The sequence below is a fragment of the Vigna umbellata genome, chromosome 2, assembly GCF_029865625.1.
Source record: "Vigna umbellata cultivar VRB3 chromosome 2, Vumbellata_1.0, whole genome shotgun sequence".
Taxonomy (NCBI): domain Eukaryota; kingdom Viridiplantae; phylum Streptophyta; class Magnoliopsida; order Fabales; family Fabaceae; genus Vigna; species Vigna umbellata.
This window is the reverse complement of record NC_142166.1, coordinates 45,502,389-45,519,671: the sequence shown is the minus strand read 5'-3', so window position 1 is coordinate 45,519,671 and position 17,283 is coordinate 45,502,389. Positions and strand designations below refer to the sequence as shown.

At 31.2% G+C, this 17,283-nt stretch overlaps 2 protein-coding genes and 1 long non-coding RNA gene across 3 annotated transcripts; 2 read left to right on the top strand and 1 right to left on the bottom strand.

Annotated features, from left to right (window-relative positions):
- Positions 1 to 593: 593 nt before the first annotated feature.
- LOC148204102 (uncharacterized) lies at positions 594 to 1,405 on the bottom strand. The gene is made up of 2 exons (XR_015784014.1): positions 1,166 to 1,405; positions 594 to 1,092 (listed from the first exon to the last, which is right to left on the bottom strand). It is a non-coding gene; the product is annotated as an uncharacterized LOC148204102 (long non-coding RNA).
- Positions 1,406 to 3,255: 1,850 nt separating this feature from the next.
- LOC124846567 (gamma-glutamylcyclotransferase 2-1-like) lies at positions 3,256 to 5,615 on the top strand. The gene is made up of 9 exons (XM_088107063.1): positions 3,256 to 3,532; positions 3,770 to 3,883; positions 3,981 to 4,057; positions 4,139 to 4,195; positions 4,431 to 4,487; positions 4,586 to 4,626; positions 4,856 to 4,927; positions 5,034 to 5,113; positions 5,208 to 5,615. The coding sequence occupies exons 2-9, from the start codon at positions 3,775 to 3,777 to the stop codon at positions 5,375 to 5,377; spliced, it is 663 nt and encodes a 220-aa protein (XP_087963189.1). The 5' UTR covers positions 3,256 to 3,532; positions 3,770 to 3,774; the 3' UTR covers positions 5,378 to 5,615.
- Positions 5,616 to 12,195: 6,580 nt separating this feature from the next.
- On the top strand, positions 12,196 to 16,535 carry LOC124846569 (proteasome subunit beta type-6). The gene is made up of 8 exons (XM_047323849.2): positions 12,196 to 12,429; positions 12,608 to 12,684; positions 13,231 to 13,286; positions 13,982 to 14,054; positions 15,120 to 15,231; positions 15,638 to 15,711; positions 15,932 to 16,006; positions 16,225 to 16,535. Exons 1-8 carry the CDS (start codon positions 12,321 to 12,323, stop codon positions 16,348 to 16,350), a joined length of 702 nt encoding a protein of 233 aa, XP_047179805.1. The 5' UTR covers positions 12,196 to 12,320; the 3' UTR covers positions 16,351 to 16,535.
- The last annotated feature ends 748 nt before the right edge of the window (positions 16,536 to 17,283 follow it).

Genomic DNA, 17,283 nt, shown 5'->3' with positions numbered 1-17,283 from the left:
AAGGTGGATGAGGTACCCCTGGAGAAGGCCCTGGATGGTGGTGATGCTGCAACTTAGTTTGTTTAGGAGTTTCTAGATTAAGTACTATCATTTTGAAATACTCTAATGTGTTTAAGTTTTAAACTATGACTTCTGTTTTGGGATGACTGTAACTTTAATACTTTATTTACAGTCTTATTCTAAACGTTCTCTTATATTAAAAATGTGGATTACTATATTATATATTTATATATAATCTGGGATGTTACAGTTAATAAAATTTGGTTTTTATTTAAAATTTAATAATTATTTAATTTATTTTAATATAATTTAATATATTTTAAATATATTAAATCAAATTTATTATTATTATTATCATTAATTTTGTTTTTATTATTTTATTTTTATGTTTTTAATATAATTATTATTATAATATAAATTATATTTTAATAATTATTAAAATATAAAATTATATTAATAATATTTAAATTTTAAATTAAATTAAATTATTATTAAGGTGGTGAATAGTGTTTTTAATAAGGAAGAGAAAAATGGGAAAATATTTATTAAAATTAAATTGAAAGTTTTAAAAAAATTAAAAATGAATGACGAGATGTTAAAAGGATAAAAATGTAATTTTTGAATGCAGACGAAACGTTGGTGATATAGATGACATACTCTACAAGGGTATAAACAGCAAATCCGACCTTAAAATAAAACAAAAGGATAAAAACAGCAAACAGAGGAGTCTAAAAAAGAAGAATAAACTGGGTAGAGGCCATACTCAGGTTTTTTAATTATTATATTTTTTCTTTTTTAATTACTAACAGATAAGCTTCTCCTCCTTGCTGCATAACGTACACCGCATCAGCAACATCCACAATCACACCATGGCGCTGCCTCGCCCAAACCACGACGGCTACAGCTTCAATCACCGGTGCCGGCGGCGGTCATCTTCGGCGTCCTCTTCAACGGTCACTCTGTGTTTTTCCTTTCTTCAAAACAACTAACCCTAACTCATATCCACCTTCAAACCAAACCATCATCGACCATGACCCCTTCTCCATTCGATCAGACTCGTCATCCACCAGACTCGCCGGCGGCGATCGTTTTCTGTACCACATCATTCAATTAGTCAATAAGATTCCTCAAAGTTACTGTAAATAACACAAAATTGAAATTTTACTTTTCGATGAGTAGACACTTAGCTGCACACCACGACCGGGAGAAAAACACAGTTTTTGGCTGTACCTGACACTTTTGACCTAATTACGTTCCATCCTTGACTTTCTGCTTATTGAAAAATGTTTGTTATTTGGAGATCAGCCAAAATACAGTATAGCAAGACCATGGAATCGAGACCTTGAAAAGATATATTATAAAATTATAATTTAAGAACACGTTGCATACCCATTTCCAGAATCACGTCACCACTATAAACTTATTGACTACTTTTCTTTCTTTGACTATACTGACGAAAGTTAAAATAAAAAATAACCACAAGTGACGCACATTTCTTTCTTTGACTATATGACGAAAGTTTAAATGAAAAATATGGTAAGTCACACACATTTATGTTTATTTAATACATATTATAAAAATAAAATAATTATAAAAAGGTAAATTTTTGTATTTAAAAAATAAAAGATAATATTAAATAAATATAAAAAATTTGTGTATGAAAAAAATATAATTTCTACATGTGGATTCCAACTGATTCGTTTCCTCTTACTTGACTTGGTGGGGTTACAGCACGACTCCAGTAAAACAAGGTCTTATTTTCTATTCCACTTTTTTTAAAAAAAATATAAAATAGTTTCAAATCTCGAGTGTTAAATATTAATATAAGAATAATTCTAAGTGTATGGAAATAAAAAAGTAAAAATTGTTCTTATTTATAAATTATAAATTAATTTTATCTTTCATCAAGGGATAAATATTATTTTGTACAAAATCTTTAAAAACTAAAAAAATGCGTTTTATCAACTTGAAATGTGATTCGTTTATGAATCTTATCTATTTTATCCATCCAAGTTGATTGCAGACCATGTTGTTTTAATGGGTTTTATGGAGTAAAATCATTTGTTTTTGTTAAACATGTTTTTGACTCAATAGCACGAGGAAAAACAAAACCAACTCCATATATTAGTTTACTCGATTGCTAACTTATTATAGTTATGATTAATAAAAAAACATATAAAATACTTATTTTAATAATGAATATTATTATCTTAAAATTATCCAACCTTAGATTGATAGATATAAATAAATAAATCATACACCACCGAAGTAAATTGAGTATAATTTGTCTGAATAAAAATTAAATTAAAAAAAAAATCGAAGCAAGTGGCTAAGATTGTGATGCTCCTCGTGCTTTCTTCATTTGTCCTCCTTTTGATTTTCTTGTCTGTTTCTCATCTTTCTGTCATTCCTTTATCACCATTGGCTGTCTGGAATAGTGGCTCTCAATCCACAGTCCCATTTGTCTCTCTTTCTATATAAAAAATTTAAAAAGCATATTCAACTCAAAAAGTACAAATTGATTCATCATGAAATTCATTAAATTTGAAATAAAATTAATTTCTACTTTTACATTTAACTTTATTACCAAAAATCTATATTAATTCAAAAAGAAACACTTCATTGATTCGTTATGCTTGTTACCTGTCCATTCAAAGAAAATAATTATTTTTTTCCATAAAAACATTAACATCAATTAAATTTTAAGGGAAAAAGTGTCGGTTAATAATTAATTTCTCTACAAAAATAGCAGTAATAAACATTAATGATATAGTTGTACATTTATTGCTGATTAGAATCTATATCTACTGAGCGCTGCTACAGTCGCAGTGATGTTATTACAATGACGGGAAAAGCCAGCTATAAAATTCGCGCAGATCGTCTCAATTTTCCAAATGTGCTAGAAAATTCTTCTAAATTCTAATGTTACCTAACTTAAACCTAATCACCAACCACAACTTCTCAACCATTAAATTCCCTCCTTCTATCAAAAAACCGTCCAGATTCAATCACTACAAAAATTCAATTTTTCACTTTTTCATATCCGTCTAGGTTCAATGTATGTATCTTCTTCCTCTTTAAATCGGAAACACGATTTCTTAATACTTCCAGGTACTATTAACATCTAGGTAAAAGAAAAGAAAAGAAAAAAGGTTATATTTTTTGAGAACAGTGTGTGTTGATTTTTTTTTTTTACGTAAAGTAAAGAAATTTTTAAGGCGTTGGAGAAGAAGCACGTGACAGAGAGGTTGTTCCGGGGCCAGCGAAGGCGTTGAATCCGCGTTGCGTGGCGTGCGACCCCCACACCATAAATACCAATCTATCGTGTGTGGCATGTCTCAAGCCTTGTCCATCCAAGAAAGAAGAGAAGGGGAAGAAGAAGGAGAAGAGAGAAAGAGAGGAGCCATTGCAACCCTAACATTTAGCTAAACGACTAAACCCTAATCGTTTAGCTTTTCCTCTCTTTTTCCCTCTCTTCTTCCCCCTCGTTAATCCTCTCTCGTTCTCCTCGCCAAACCTTCCAGATCCAAATGTGGGTACCTTTTTCTGCTTTTTATTTTTCTTCATTTTCGTTTTCTCTTTCGTATCACCTCTTCAATGCCCTACTTTATTAACATTATCGTTCACTGTTTATCAACCGTATAATTTGTGTGTGCAATGTTTTAATTCCACAACAAAACGCTCCGATCTCAGATATCTGTTGCTATAGTCCACGGCACAGATTTGAAATATTTATGTTAAACACTGATGTTTGATTTTTTTTCCTCAGAAATCATGGTTTTCTGGGTGTTTGGCTACGGTTCACTGGTGTGGAACCCGGGGTTTGATTACGATGAGAAGATTGTTGGTTTCATTAAGGATTACAGACGCGTGTTCGATTTAGGTGAGGCCCTTTATCACGCTCCGTTAGTTTTTGTGCCTGTCTTTTTGAATTTAAACAGCTTCCGCAGTTGCTTAGACATGTCATTGTGCATTTGCAGCGTGCATTGATCACAGGGGAACCCCAGAAAGCCCAGCAAGAACTTGCACGTTGGAGGAGAAAGAAGGAGCTATTTGCGTAAGTTCCTTGTTATGTCGTTTCTGTACTTAATTGTTATCTTTCTATTTATTTTCGTATAATTCTTCCGTCTTTCTGCAGTGGGGAACTGCTTATTGTGTTCGAGGAGGCCCTGAAAGGGAAAAATTGGCCATGCAGGTAAAAGAAAATTTCACCTTTGGCTGTTATCAAACTAGCTTTTTAACCTTAATGTAACTTGGAAGAATTTCAAGGGTCGTAATAGAGTCCCTTTAAAAGTAAACGGACTTCTGGGTTGTGGTATTTCATTAGTGATTTCAGATTAAATGTGTCAATAACCATCCTAAACTTTTTAAACCTTTTTAGCGAATTTATGTACGTTCGGGCTTCAATTGTTTGTTTCTTTGTTGTGTAGTATTTGGAGCGACGGGAATGTGAATATGACAGAAAAACTATTGTAACCTTCTTCAAGGTGAGTGACGCAATCTTGGAATATTTTCCACCCAAATGATCGTCGTCATTTGTAGTATTTGGTTGCCATCAACACTAATTTAATATCTTTTTCTTCAGGAAGGAGATTCACAGCACCCTGCTTTGACTGACGTAATAGTGTATGTCATTTTTGACATTCCTTATGATTTTCTTTAGCTTTTAGATATCAGTATATGTAACTGTCTTCTGGGGAAATATTTGTTTTTCCAAAAGGTCAATCGGAAAGGGCATATAATAAGCAATAAGTTTTTTCAAAATAAGTAATAAAAAATGCAGAGTTTCAATTGCTTTGTTCATGCTCACGAAGACTAGGTCAAGTTTGCTAATAGATATAATGTCAATCTACAGATTTACATCAACTCCAGACAAAGTGAACAACAAATACTACCTGGGACCTGCCCCACTGGAAGACATGGCTAGGTATGTGTGTGTGTGTGTGTATTGCATACATTTTTCTCCTGGCTTTTATTTGGTGAAGTGGTAACCTGTTCTTTGGTTTCACTAATTATTTTGGCAATCCATTCAGGCAAATAGCAACTGCGTATGGTCCTTGCGGAAACAACAGGGACTATCTTTTCCTTCTAGAAAAGGCTATGCATGATATTGGTGAGTTATTTCCTGACACATACAGATGCAGTTAGTAAAAACTATTCTGTCTGTGTGACCCAGCACTCTTATTTATACTCGTTCCGGTGTTCAGGCCATGAGGACAACTTAGTGATAGAGCTTGCGAATGAAGTGAGGAAAGTACTTGGAGTGGGAAACATGCTAACAAATGTTGCAACAGCTCAACTTCCACACCCTCCTCATGTATCCATACCTACACGTCAACTGCAGCCACTGCCAGAACCTATTGTTTTGGATGGGTGAGTTTTGAGGGGGCTGGAGATGACCGGAGAAAACTGACGATGAGTTCGACAACTACACTGATTTAGCGGACCCTGCTAACCCTCATTCAATTTTCAAGTAACATCATATAGTTAATCCCCTCTTTTACGGCCATTTTAAATTCAGGAGGGCAATATTTTGAATTGGAATGTTCGGAGACTTTTGACATTTACACTGTTATAATTTTGAGAATGGTTAATCTTTATATTTATTTCGTTCACACCAATCCAAAAATTACCAAGTTAATAGCTATTCCGAAATTAATGATACTTATGTTTTGAGCAAGTTTTTACCTTTGTGTTTCGTCTATTTCTTGATCGAACGAATGGCTGTGGATTCATGTGCAGTATAATCTTGCATGTGTAAAACATTGAAGATTTGATCATGTATGTTGGCTAGTAGTTAATTAAACCATAACAATCTACAATTGAGTTACAATTATATCCATAATGACGCAACCGCACCTTGCAGAACAGGATTTTGAAGGCACTCGCCTTAATCTTTAGGGCGGGTGGGTCGAACTTTTTTACGGGGTTTACCTTTTTCTTTTAGCTCTTCTCCAACCTCCTCCATCATGAAGTCACTTTTCAGTAAATTTACTTAGTGGATTAAATACATTTAACGTATATTCAAATATTAGATTAAAAATTTCCTGATCAAACTTCATGTTGCATAAGTGAAATACATTTGCTAGATGATTTTTCTCCGATTCTTCATGAACTCCAACCCTTCATAGTCTTCATTCCAAGTCCTCAATCATTTCTGCTTGTAATAACAAAACTTTTTCAATTAATGCTACAAACTACATAATTTAATTATAAGTTTAAAGGTTAAAATGAAACTTTGTTTAATATGTAAATTTTCTTAACCTGTATTTATTACTAAAATCATATTAATTTATTTTTAAATTTGAATGTATAATAATTGGACACAAATATTAATTATATTTATTTATTTTTAAAATTTCAACGTATAATAAAGTTTGAACATGAATACTATCTATATTTATTTATTTTTAAAGTTATATTAATTATTTATAAAATTTCAACTTACAATAAAGTTTGACATAAATAAATTCTAATTTCACATTAAAATTTATTTATTTTAATTACATGTGTCTTTTTACTTAATCATAAGAGATTTAAAAGTAAGGGAAAAATAATTGATTTTTTTTACACCCACACATATAATGTTGGGCATAATTAATGGAATGTATTAAACTATAGATAAACTATTATATTAGAAAAATTAATTGCTTTTATATTTGTCGTTCAATTAATTCCTTGCTTGAATTATGTCATTACTTTTATCTTTTTGTTCAATGTTTTATTGTTGTTCCATTTCTTTTCAATCACTATTGTTATAGAGATAGAATTTTTTTGTCGAAATCATTATTGAAGGTTAAAGGCATCTTTTTATCTACTCTATCCTAATTTGGTTTTTGAATTTTAACCACTATAATTCACTTTTGTTCTTTTACTTTGATTTGTTTGTTAATCACGATAGAAATGAATGATACTTAGATGCAAACTTCAATTGGTGATGGAAATTTTCTATACAAAGTGTTTAATCGAAGGTCACCCTTTTTTAGTTACATATAATTATGGAAACACCAACAATGTTGTGAGCCAAAGATTGATGGGAAACTTCACTTACCAACAAGCTCGTATCCGAATCAAGCATGAATCAGATTCACTACTAACAATGTGTACAAGAAGTATTATGTAATATTGCTCCCATGGACTCTTGTCATTTTATTTTAGGACGATCATGACTTCATTTTAAAGCATTCAATCTCGATGAATGCTCACTTCATTTAAGGCATGAGGGACATGAAATGAAGTGGAAGTTTATGACAGCAAAACAAGTCATGAAGGATCAACTTATGTTGAAGGAGAAAATAGAAAAAGAAAGAATAGAAGAAAAAACAATAGAGAAAGAAGAAAGAATGAGAGAAAACGAATGAGAAAATGAAGATAAAGAGAAAGAACTAGAGAAATAAAAAAAATTTATTTGTTAATGATTTTTCTTGTACTGTTTGTGATTTCATTTTACAGGAACAAAATGATGGGCATGTGAATGAAATACATTAACTCCCATTTTTGAAAAGGATGTTTGTTTGTAATGCTTTATTATGCATCCGGTTTGTTGATGAAAAACAAAGTCTTGGAGATAATGAAACACAACACATAGAGTAATTTGTTGTAACATATGAAGGCGAGGGTGTGTTGGCAAAAGAGTTGCTCCACATATTGCCACCATTGGAAAGGAACAAATATACATTTATTCAAGTTGTATATGATCCTGGAGGACGAGAAGTTGTTTCCTGTTGTTGAAAATAAAATCCTTTACAAGGACATAACAAACTCCTATAGTAGAAGAATAAAGCCTTAAAATTAGGGACAAATCTTCTCAAAGAAGGAGGGCATGATGTGAATCCAACCAATGATTGGACGTGACCATGAGTAACAATAAGGATCCACTTGAAAGACTTGGACGACCTATGACAAGGGCTAGCAAGGAAAGCAAATGAAGTTGTTCAACAAGTGTTGTCCATATTAATTGAATATAAACCCAATTTTCAAGGATAAAAGACCAAGATGGTGAATTGCATTATGGCCCAAATGGAAGAGAAATAAAACACCATTTTGCTGCTATTTTATTTTACAAGTTATTAGTTTGTTTTTAAAATAGTCCAATCTTTGTAAAATTGGCTAACCAAATTATGTCTTTGGGTCAATTAATTAGTGGGCTTTAGTTTGACTTTATTTTTAAGTTGTAATAAGAACCAATTTGGAAGCTTAGACATTATTCCTTATAAGCTTAACTATTTTCATTAAAATGCACAAGTCAAGTTTTTATTCAGATAAATTAAGGTTGTATCCCTTTTATCTTAGTGAGAGTGAGTCTTTTAAGTTCTTGAGTGATTCAAGAATCTTTTGTTGTATCAAAGGACTTTCCATCTTCGTGTGTTGCCTCCTATGAAAAAGTGATTCTTTCATTTTGTTTATCTTTGTCTCTTTATTTTTTCTTCTTCTTCTCGATTTATAGAATCTCAATTTTTGTCCACTTTTATCTCATACTTATAACTTTCTTTCTACACATCCAAATTGAGTGTTTCTTAAGCCTAATTTGTAGCTTAGAATGTGATCTTTCACACCATTTTGAAATCACCCAATGAGAGTTCTGTAGCTCAAGATATTGACGTTTTGAAAATTTTGTTTCCCATTTTTACTAAATTTCTTTCAAGGTTCTAACTCTAAAGATCATCAACCAACCTTTTTTATAAATATGGTTCACATACTCTATATTTTGGCTAAACCTAGTTTCTAAAACAAATTTTCACTTAAAAGTTTAGAGTCGTGATTACTAAAGAAACTCTATGTGTTTGTGTTGAAAAAGCTAGTGTAGATAAAACAATAACTTTCACCAAGTAGGTTCTTAGGTGATTGAGTGTTGTTGTTGTTACTAAGAGAAATTGTGCATCCTTTGTGTAATTCAGAGATGTTCATTCCTTGTGGATTTAAGGAATGTGTTTCTTCATGTCTTCATCCTTTATAGGATGAAAAGGAGGTGATAATTCTGTGTAGATTTCAAAAGAGGTGTCTAGAGAGGTGTCTTTCATCTCTTGTGACTTCAAGAGAGATGTTTTCTAAACCTAAGCTATCTTCTTTGTGATTGTAAGTTTTAGAATATTTTAGTGATTGATTAATCCCTCTTTAGAGGCATTAACAACTGGATGTAAGGTTTTTTTATTTGAATAAGTATAAAATTATTTGTGCAAACCTCTTTTTTTCCTATACTCTTTATTTTTCCTATTATTATTTAAAAGAAATCAATTTTAATTGTAAAGTCAATTTATGAAAAGGGTTTTTTTGTAAAGTACTGTTTTATTAAAGAAACCAATTCACTCCAAATGCAATTATTTCAAGAAACCAATTCACTCCAAATGCAATTATTTCAAGAAACCAATTCACTCCAAATGCAATTATTTCACTGCATAATTCTAACAATTTATATATATATATATATATATATATATATATATATATATATATATATATATATATATTACTTTATATTTTAAGTATTAAAAAATGATGAAATATTTTATTTTATTTTTGTAGAGATAACCTCTCAAGATGATGTAAGACCTTTAAGTGCTAGTAATTTGGATGATTGAAGATGTATTGATTTTTTTGAATTTTGTTGTTTATAGAAGAACCTATGTTCTTGAGTAAGGGAAAATCTTTCCTATCTACTTAGTTTTGTGTATTTTTTTTATGAGGAACCTATACTGTGTATGAAATGGATAAATACTATTTTTCTAGTTTTTTAATTCAAAAATATTATAGTTCAGTTTAAAATTTGTGTAGTTCGGTTTAACATTAGTGTCATTTAGTTCAAAATTTGTGCAGTTATGTTCAAAATTAGTGTAATTCGGTTCAAAATTAGTATAGTTCGGAAACATGTTAAGGTACATAGTATTTTAGTTCACATTGCAATTTAGTGTAGTTGAGTGGAGTGCAAATCGATATAATAAAAAATAGTTAATTCAATTCGTCTTAATTAATTTTTAGTTCAGTTTATATAAAATAGTTTTTGGTTCATTACAAGTTTTAACAATTCAGTGCAATTTAGTTAATTTTACCTACATATATAAGGTAGTGAAAAATGGGCAAGCTAGTAAAAAGTTAAACAATACTACATATAACAATTGATCATCAACTCAAAATAACAACATTCATAAAAAATCAAATGTCTATCAAATAACACAACCCTCATGGCTATATAATAACATATGCATTTGATTTTACTTTTAGAAAATTAATGTATTGAACGACAGAGACTCCACATTTCTCATAATTCACTTTCACCTCTTAGAAACTATAACTATAGATTCATATATTAGGAACCATAATCTATCTCGAGTAGGACTAGGTAAATTCCTTATGTCTATGACGTTTGATTTCTTTTTCCATATAAAAACTCCAAATTATAGTAGGAACCTTCTTCAATTTTCACAACCAACATCTTCCTTTACTCGAGTCCAATACTAGTAGAGTCAGGACAATTTTTATATGAAATCCTTTTCAATACACCACCTATCATCATCTCAATGCAATACTCCCTCCTTAGGAGTCACTATATTCACAACATCCACACAAAACATATATATCCAATCTAATTCAATTTGATACACTATACTCATATTAAGTCTTTTACCAAGTCCCGATTCTTCCAAAACAGTTCAATCACAACATAAACAATTACTATACAAAGTTCAATATCTTAAACAATTATCACAACCTTATCATGATTATGTAAGTATGTTTTTAGTCTTTGAACTTTGATGAAAAATTAAAATTCGTCTTTATATGACACTTTAATACATTTTGGTTTACAAACTTTAAAAATTAATGAATATAGTTCTTTTAACCCAATTACGTTAAATTTTTTAATGTGTCAAATGCTACTACCTATGAGTTGCTGATTTATTCTTCAAGACGGGCATAGTCAGAGTCTCGGACTGAGTCTAACTTCTTCTCACTGTTTGGGAGCTTACGATTTCATGTTCTATTTTACTTTCTGATGGGGTTCTTTTCACCCTTCTTTCACTGTCAGTCACTTGAGAGTATTTAACCTTGCAAGGTAGTCCTTGCTCATTCACTCGGGATTCCAAGTACTTATCATACTTGGTTTAAAGCTTAAATTAGTGATGTTTTTGACTACTTGACACATGATAATGTCTAGCATTCAATTTAGTCCTTATATTTAAAATTTTGATTCAATTTAATTCTCATTTTTTAATGGAGCAAGATTGTCCTTCTGCGTCTAAAATGAAATAAAATTAATAATTAAACTTAGTTACTATATATATATATATATATATATATATATATATATAATTAAAATATTTTTCAATAACTTATACATCAAATCACACCATCAAAATATTCAAATTAATTTTTCACACCACCAAAATATTCAAATTAATTTTTCAATAAATATTTAAAATGAAAAAGTTAAGTGATACTTGAAATATTTAAATTTTATATCTGTGAGATTAAATTTATAAAGAAGCTAAACAAGGAAAATACATTTTTAAATTATTTTAATTATTAAAATTTAAAAAATAGCAATGTCATTTTACATTCACATTTTAATATTTAAAAAAATTATAAGTTTAAAACAAATATTTTTTTTCAAAAAAATAATTTAACATGTATATATAAGTTTTACTTATAGTTAATTATTTTGAAAAGAAATGATATTTTATCATTTAAAAAATAAAGATTATATTGAATTAAATTTTTAAATATAAAAACTAAATTGAAAATAAAACATTGTTACTAAGACCTAATATACGTGAATGACGTATTAATGACAAATTTTTTAAAATAAATTTTTAAAAAAAATATAAAAAATGAAAATATTACAAATTTACGCATCGTATAAACACAAAATCTAATGAAAATGACCTAAAAATTACTTTTAAAAATACAACATGACATTAAATTAAACCAAAAGAATTATGTGACCAAATTGAAAGATACCAACAAATACAAGAAAAAAACCAATTAAGCCTTACTTTTATCAAATTAATATAAAAAATTATAGAAGGTCATTTTTTATATATGAGTATACAGTAAAGATGATAATATACGGGTATACTATCTTGTCTTGTCATGTATTTTTTTTCTCCTGTATATAATATCTGGTTATATTATATAATAACATAATAAATTAATAAATGCTTTTCGTCTTCTTTAAAAAAAGATAAATAAAAAACTTATGCAACAAGTCTAAAGAAGAATATGTAAAGCAGGACCTGTTTTCTTGATTTCTTCTTATGCTTTATTAGGGCACTCTCAACATTTTCACTCTTTCGTTCTTCTTGTTCTTGCTGCTTCGCTGTTGAATCATGGATCAAAAAGTCGATTTCAGCGCTCCCCATTCCATGGGAACCACTATCATCGGCGTTACTTACAAAGACGGTGTCGTCTTAGGAGCCGATTCTCGAACCAGCACCGGTACACTCTCTTTCTCCAGCTCAAATCCAAACCCAAATTAATTTAGGGTTTTTCGTTTTCAGTGTTTTAAACAGCTTCTTCCTCTGGGTGATTAATTCCTTGCTTCATTTTTGAGAATCGAGATTGGATTATTGCTGTTAATTTGGGGAGTAATAATGGGTCCTTTTTCAACTTGCAGGAGTGTATGTTGCCAACCGGGCATCAGACAAAATTACACAGCTCACTGATAATGTCTATGTCTGTCGTTCTGGATCGGTATTTATCTTTCCATCCTATGACTCTTTTTCAGATGCCAAACTGTTGTTATTCATGGTGATCTGTGCCTGTAATTACCCTGGATTTGCTTCGTGCTTATGTTAATATGGATATTCACTTGCTTGCTGTGTCATATATATATGCCTTTTCACTCCTCACAATGTATTGTGTTGAACATTTTTGTTAAGGTTTAAAATTATGCGATTTCATACACAGTTTATTAGTTGAATGTATTGGCGGAGAATGGGGCTTTTAGTTGTTTGGTATGTTATTATCAAAGTTCCCCTGGATTTCTTACATTATATATGTTGCTCACTTTCAATTGTTTGTCTGTCGCTAAAATTTTGTCAATGTGAGTGGATGGAGTTTAGTTGGAAGTTCTGTTTGGACTTTTGAAATTAATAACGTAATTAATTATTTTGCTTCGTGCTAGCCTCGTGTGATGCTGAACATGTTTGGATTCTAATCTGGAAGAAAGATGATTACGGAATCTCTCATCCACTGTTATAGTTTTATGAACAAATTATAATGTGCATTATTTTTCAGGCTGCAGATTCTCAGATTGTATCTGACTATGTGCGTTACTTCCTCCATCAACACACGTAAGTGACTTTATTTCCCTCATTTTATACTAATTGGATATACTCCGCTGGAGGCTGAAGTTTTGGACTATGATTCAGTGTGTGTTTACAGTGATATATACCTAGGGATGGCAACGGAGCGGGTCGGGCACGGATAGTGCCTACCCGCAACCCGACCCGACAAAAAAAAATTCACCCGCTACCCGACCCGTTACCCGCACGGATATCCGCTTAAAAAATATCCGCGGATGTTTTAAAACCCGCGGATATCCGTGGATACCCGTGGATATCCCATAAATATTTAAAAAAATATTTTTTATAAAATATTATAATAAAATTTAAATAAAATTACAAAAAATATATAAAATATAATATATATTAAATTAAATATAAATTAAAATTTAATTTTAATTATATTTAACTTTATAAAATATAAATTAATGTTAATTTTAATTAAATTTAACTTAATAAAATATAAATTAAATTTTTATTTTTATTTTTTGCGGGTAGCGGATATCCGTGGATACGGATAGTATAATACCCGCACCCGACCCGTTTATAAGCGGGTATTAAAAAACCCGCTACCCGCAACCCGCGGATAGTAAATATCCGCGGGTACCAACTATCCGTCGCGGATTTTATCCGCGGATATCCGCGGGCGCGGATTTTTTTGCCATCCCTATATATACCTCATTGAGACTTTTCTTTTTCTATAGGATACAACTTGGACAACCTGCAACAGTTAAAGTTGCTGCAAACCTTGTCCGGCTTCTCTCATACAACAACAAGGTTTGACCTTAAGCCCTGCTCTTTGTAATTCACTTGCATGGTTGAGTTTCACCATTAGTGATAGTATGAATTCTGAGCTCTATGCATTACTCTCTTTCCACAAGATTTGGCTTTAAGGCTTGTTCTGCTTAAGCTTGAATTATCCAATGTTTTCTTGTTCACCTTGGTGATACATTATCAGGTTCATCTAGACCTTACGTTACACCTGTAAATTGATAAAGTTGAGACTTTGGGCTAAATAAATGTTAAATTAATTTCACATTGTTTATTAAAACTAGCTGTTTCATTGTATTATTTTTATTCTAGAGCAGTTGAGCTGTAATCATAGCATTTATATCCAATTTCAACGAGGAAGAGACCAATATATACTACAAAATGAGAGTTGTGAGAAATGTATAGACCAAAATCATAGTGATTACTTTGGAAGAAGAGTTTTCAAAACTTGCCCAACTCAACACCTTTACTCCTGTACTTGAAATTTTGGTCATCACTTTTGAACTGGATTAATTGATCAATGAAGTGGATGAGTCAAATTCGATTATTAGAATTTTCTCATTAAAGGAATATCACACAATGCCAATTTAACGAATCATCTCTAATATTTAATCATAGATCTCACTGAACAACTCAACATCACTTTGGACTGTTAAGATCAGAATAGTGAAATATTTTAAGTTTAGGTAATCGTGATTGTGGAAAAGTTTCCGTTAGTATTAGTGTAACTTTGGAAGGGGTTTTAGGGGACATTTTTTAAGTTGCAAAGACCTTTTATATTGGTTGAGTGGGAGAAGGAGAATCAACTGGGAACGATGTACTGCAATTTTCTGACATAACTGTCATTTATGCTAACCATTTTCAATTCTAGATAAGAATTTTCACATTCAAACCATAAAGGAAATTTAGTATTCTTATTCCAAAGATTATCAAATGTTCCATTATTGTGTTAACCTGATGGATTCTCCTAGTACTCTCTCTCTCTCTCTCTCTCTCTCTCCATTTATTTAATATTGGAGAGTGGGGTATAACTGATATTTAACTTTATTGTAAATTAACTTTCACTGGCAGAATTTCTTAGAGACTGGGTTAATTGTTGGAGGTTGGGATAAATATGAAGGTGGACAAATTTTTGGCGTCCCTCTGGGTGGAACAATAGTACAGCAACCTTTTGCTATTGGAGGTATTTAATTTTAAAATGTGTTTATGACAATCTTGTTGTTATGATTTCTGTATTCATGTCCTGCCATTAATGTGAATATCCCTATATACATATATTGCTTCTATCAATTGCCCATAATATTAATTGGATGTCTTATTATCAATTTCCCACCCTATCATGTCCTATAATTATAATTTTTTTTCGCATTCCTATTTTTTTGTCTTGTATCTGTCTGTGGTGTATACATGATTTTAGATGTCAATTTGGAATACGCCTGGACCATTGTTTGCTGCAAATGGGTTTATGGGTTTTTGTGTGGAGCTTATTTTTATTTCTAAATTTTTCACTGCTAGCCTGTTAGATTTTTCCTTGGGTTGCTGACTTTTGTTTGTTAAGCTTATGGTTTACTCGATGTGTCTTTCTGCAGGATCTGGCTCTAGTTACTTGTATGGTTTCTTTGATCAAGCCTGGAAAGAGGGAATGAGCAAGGAGGAAGCTGAGGTATGCGTTTTGATTCCTCCTGTTGCTATTTCTAAGTTAAACAGTGAACTCAGGACCAAGAACTATTGTAGATGTTAGTTTTTGGAGACCTAATCTGATTTTCCTGTCATTGCAACAACATGCTTCAGATACGAACAATGGAAAATAACTAGAAATGATTAGGATGAAATTGTTATCCCTGTTGATGTTTGCTGACTGTCTACATGATGTTGTGTGGCAGGATTTAGTTAAAAAGGCAGTTTCACTGGCTATTGCTCGTGATGGTGCCAGTGGTGGGGTGGTCCGAACCGTCATAGTAAGACATCTGACCAGTGTTTTGTGTTTCTTGAATTATAGTAGGCTTTATAAGGAGGGGTAGGGGAATGAGCAAGAGGCATAATTCATTGCGGGAAATTGAACCTTATGTACTGAATTGACTCGAAAGGATAATTTGTATTTTAGAAATAAGGTTCATACTATATACATGCACAATGATTTGAAGCCACCTGATTTTAGCTTTTGCAATCCTTGTAGATAAACTCAGAGGGAGTGACCAGGAATTTCTACCCTGGCGACCAACTTCCATTATGGCATGAGGAACTGGAGCCCCATAACTCTTTGCTTGACATTCTTGGTGCCCCAGAGCCGATGAGCATGTGAAGAAGTTGCTGTGTTTCTGAATGGATCCCGGATAGATTATATCTTGCCATCTCTCTTTTATGAACTGCTTAACGATTTGTGTAGTTGCTTACTTTGGTTGGATATTGTTTTTAGTCGGGTTTTATCCTTGAGTTATGTACTATGATTAACCTTTGTTTCATTATATAGCTCCCAAGTTACATGCATACTTTCTTAAATTGATATTGCAAACAAAACAATTATCAACTCAATGTTTTTAAAATTTTGATTTTGGTCCTGGTAGTTAGTAGTATAAAATGGGAGAGATCTCAAGATCTAGCATCAAATTAAAAATGGACTCTTGAATATTAGGCTAACCTTGAGACTAGATTTTTTTTTCTGTGAAGTTCGTGAAACGGCACTTTTTTTTATTGTAGCACAGCTTAAAATCAAGTGTTATTGTCGTGTCAAAGCATGTGAAAGGTTGATTTCATTATTCTGATAGTTTTTACTGGTTAATTTGTGAATGTATAATTAAATTAAGTAAAAACTTTGGTTATGTAAGTTGTAAAAAAGGATGAACTGTTAATTTTGTGGAACGTAACGAATTTTTTACTGGTTTGAAAGCTTCTAATGATAGTTTTTACTGGTTAATTTGTGTATGTATAATTAAATTAAGTAAAAACTTGGGTTATTTAAGTTGTAAAAAAGGATCAACTGTTCTTAATTTTGTGTAATTTAACGAAAATTTTATTGGTTTGAGATGAATTTTGTTCATATATTTTTAAAACATATAATTGAGTTGTTATTCCTTAATTATTAAACTATTTAGGTTTAATACCTATTTTGGTCCTTCAGTAGGTGTATTCAAAGTTATTCTTTTTTTTTTCAAAAGTTCACTAATGTCTTATACTTTGCAAAAACGATTCACGCTAGTCAATTTTGTTTACGACGTTAAAAAGGCTAACGACAGAC

What these genes read in the sequence shown, in the direction of transcription:
- LOC124846567 (XM_088107063.1), top strand. Translation starts at nt 3,775, where the DNA reads ATGGTTTTCTGGGTGTTTGGCTACGGTTCACTGGTGTGGAACCCGGGG. An exon ending in CAGACGCGTGTTCGATTTAG is followed by an intron (nt 3,884 to 3,980) that starts GTGAGGCCCTTT and finishes GTGCATTTGCAG; the next exon opens with CGTGCATTGATCACAGGGGA. An exon ending in AGAAAGAAGGAGCTATTTGC is followed by an intron (nt 4,058 to 4,138) that starts GTAAGTTCCTTG and finishes GTCTTTCTGCAG; the next exon opens with TGGGGAACTGCTTATTGTGT.
- LOC124846569 (XM_047323849.2), top strand. Translation starts at nt 12,321, where the DNA reads ATGGATCAAAAAGTCGATTTCAGCGCTCCCCATTCCATGGGAACCACT. An exon ending in CGATTCTCGAACCAGCACCG is followed by an intron (nt 12,430 to 12,607) that starts GTACACTCTCTT and finishes TTCAACTTGCAG; the next exon opens with GAGTGTATGTTGCCAACCGG. An exon ending in GGGTGGTCCGAACCGTCATA is followed by an intron (nt 16,007 to 16,224) that starts GTAAGACATCTG and finishes CAATCCTTGTAG; the next exon opens with ATAAACTCAGAGGGAGTGAC.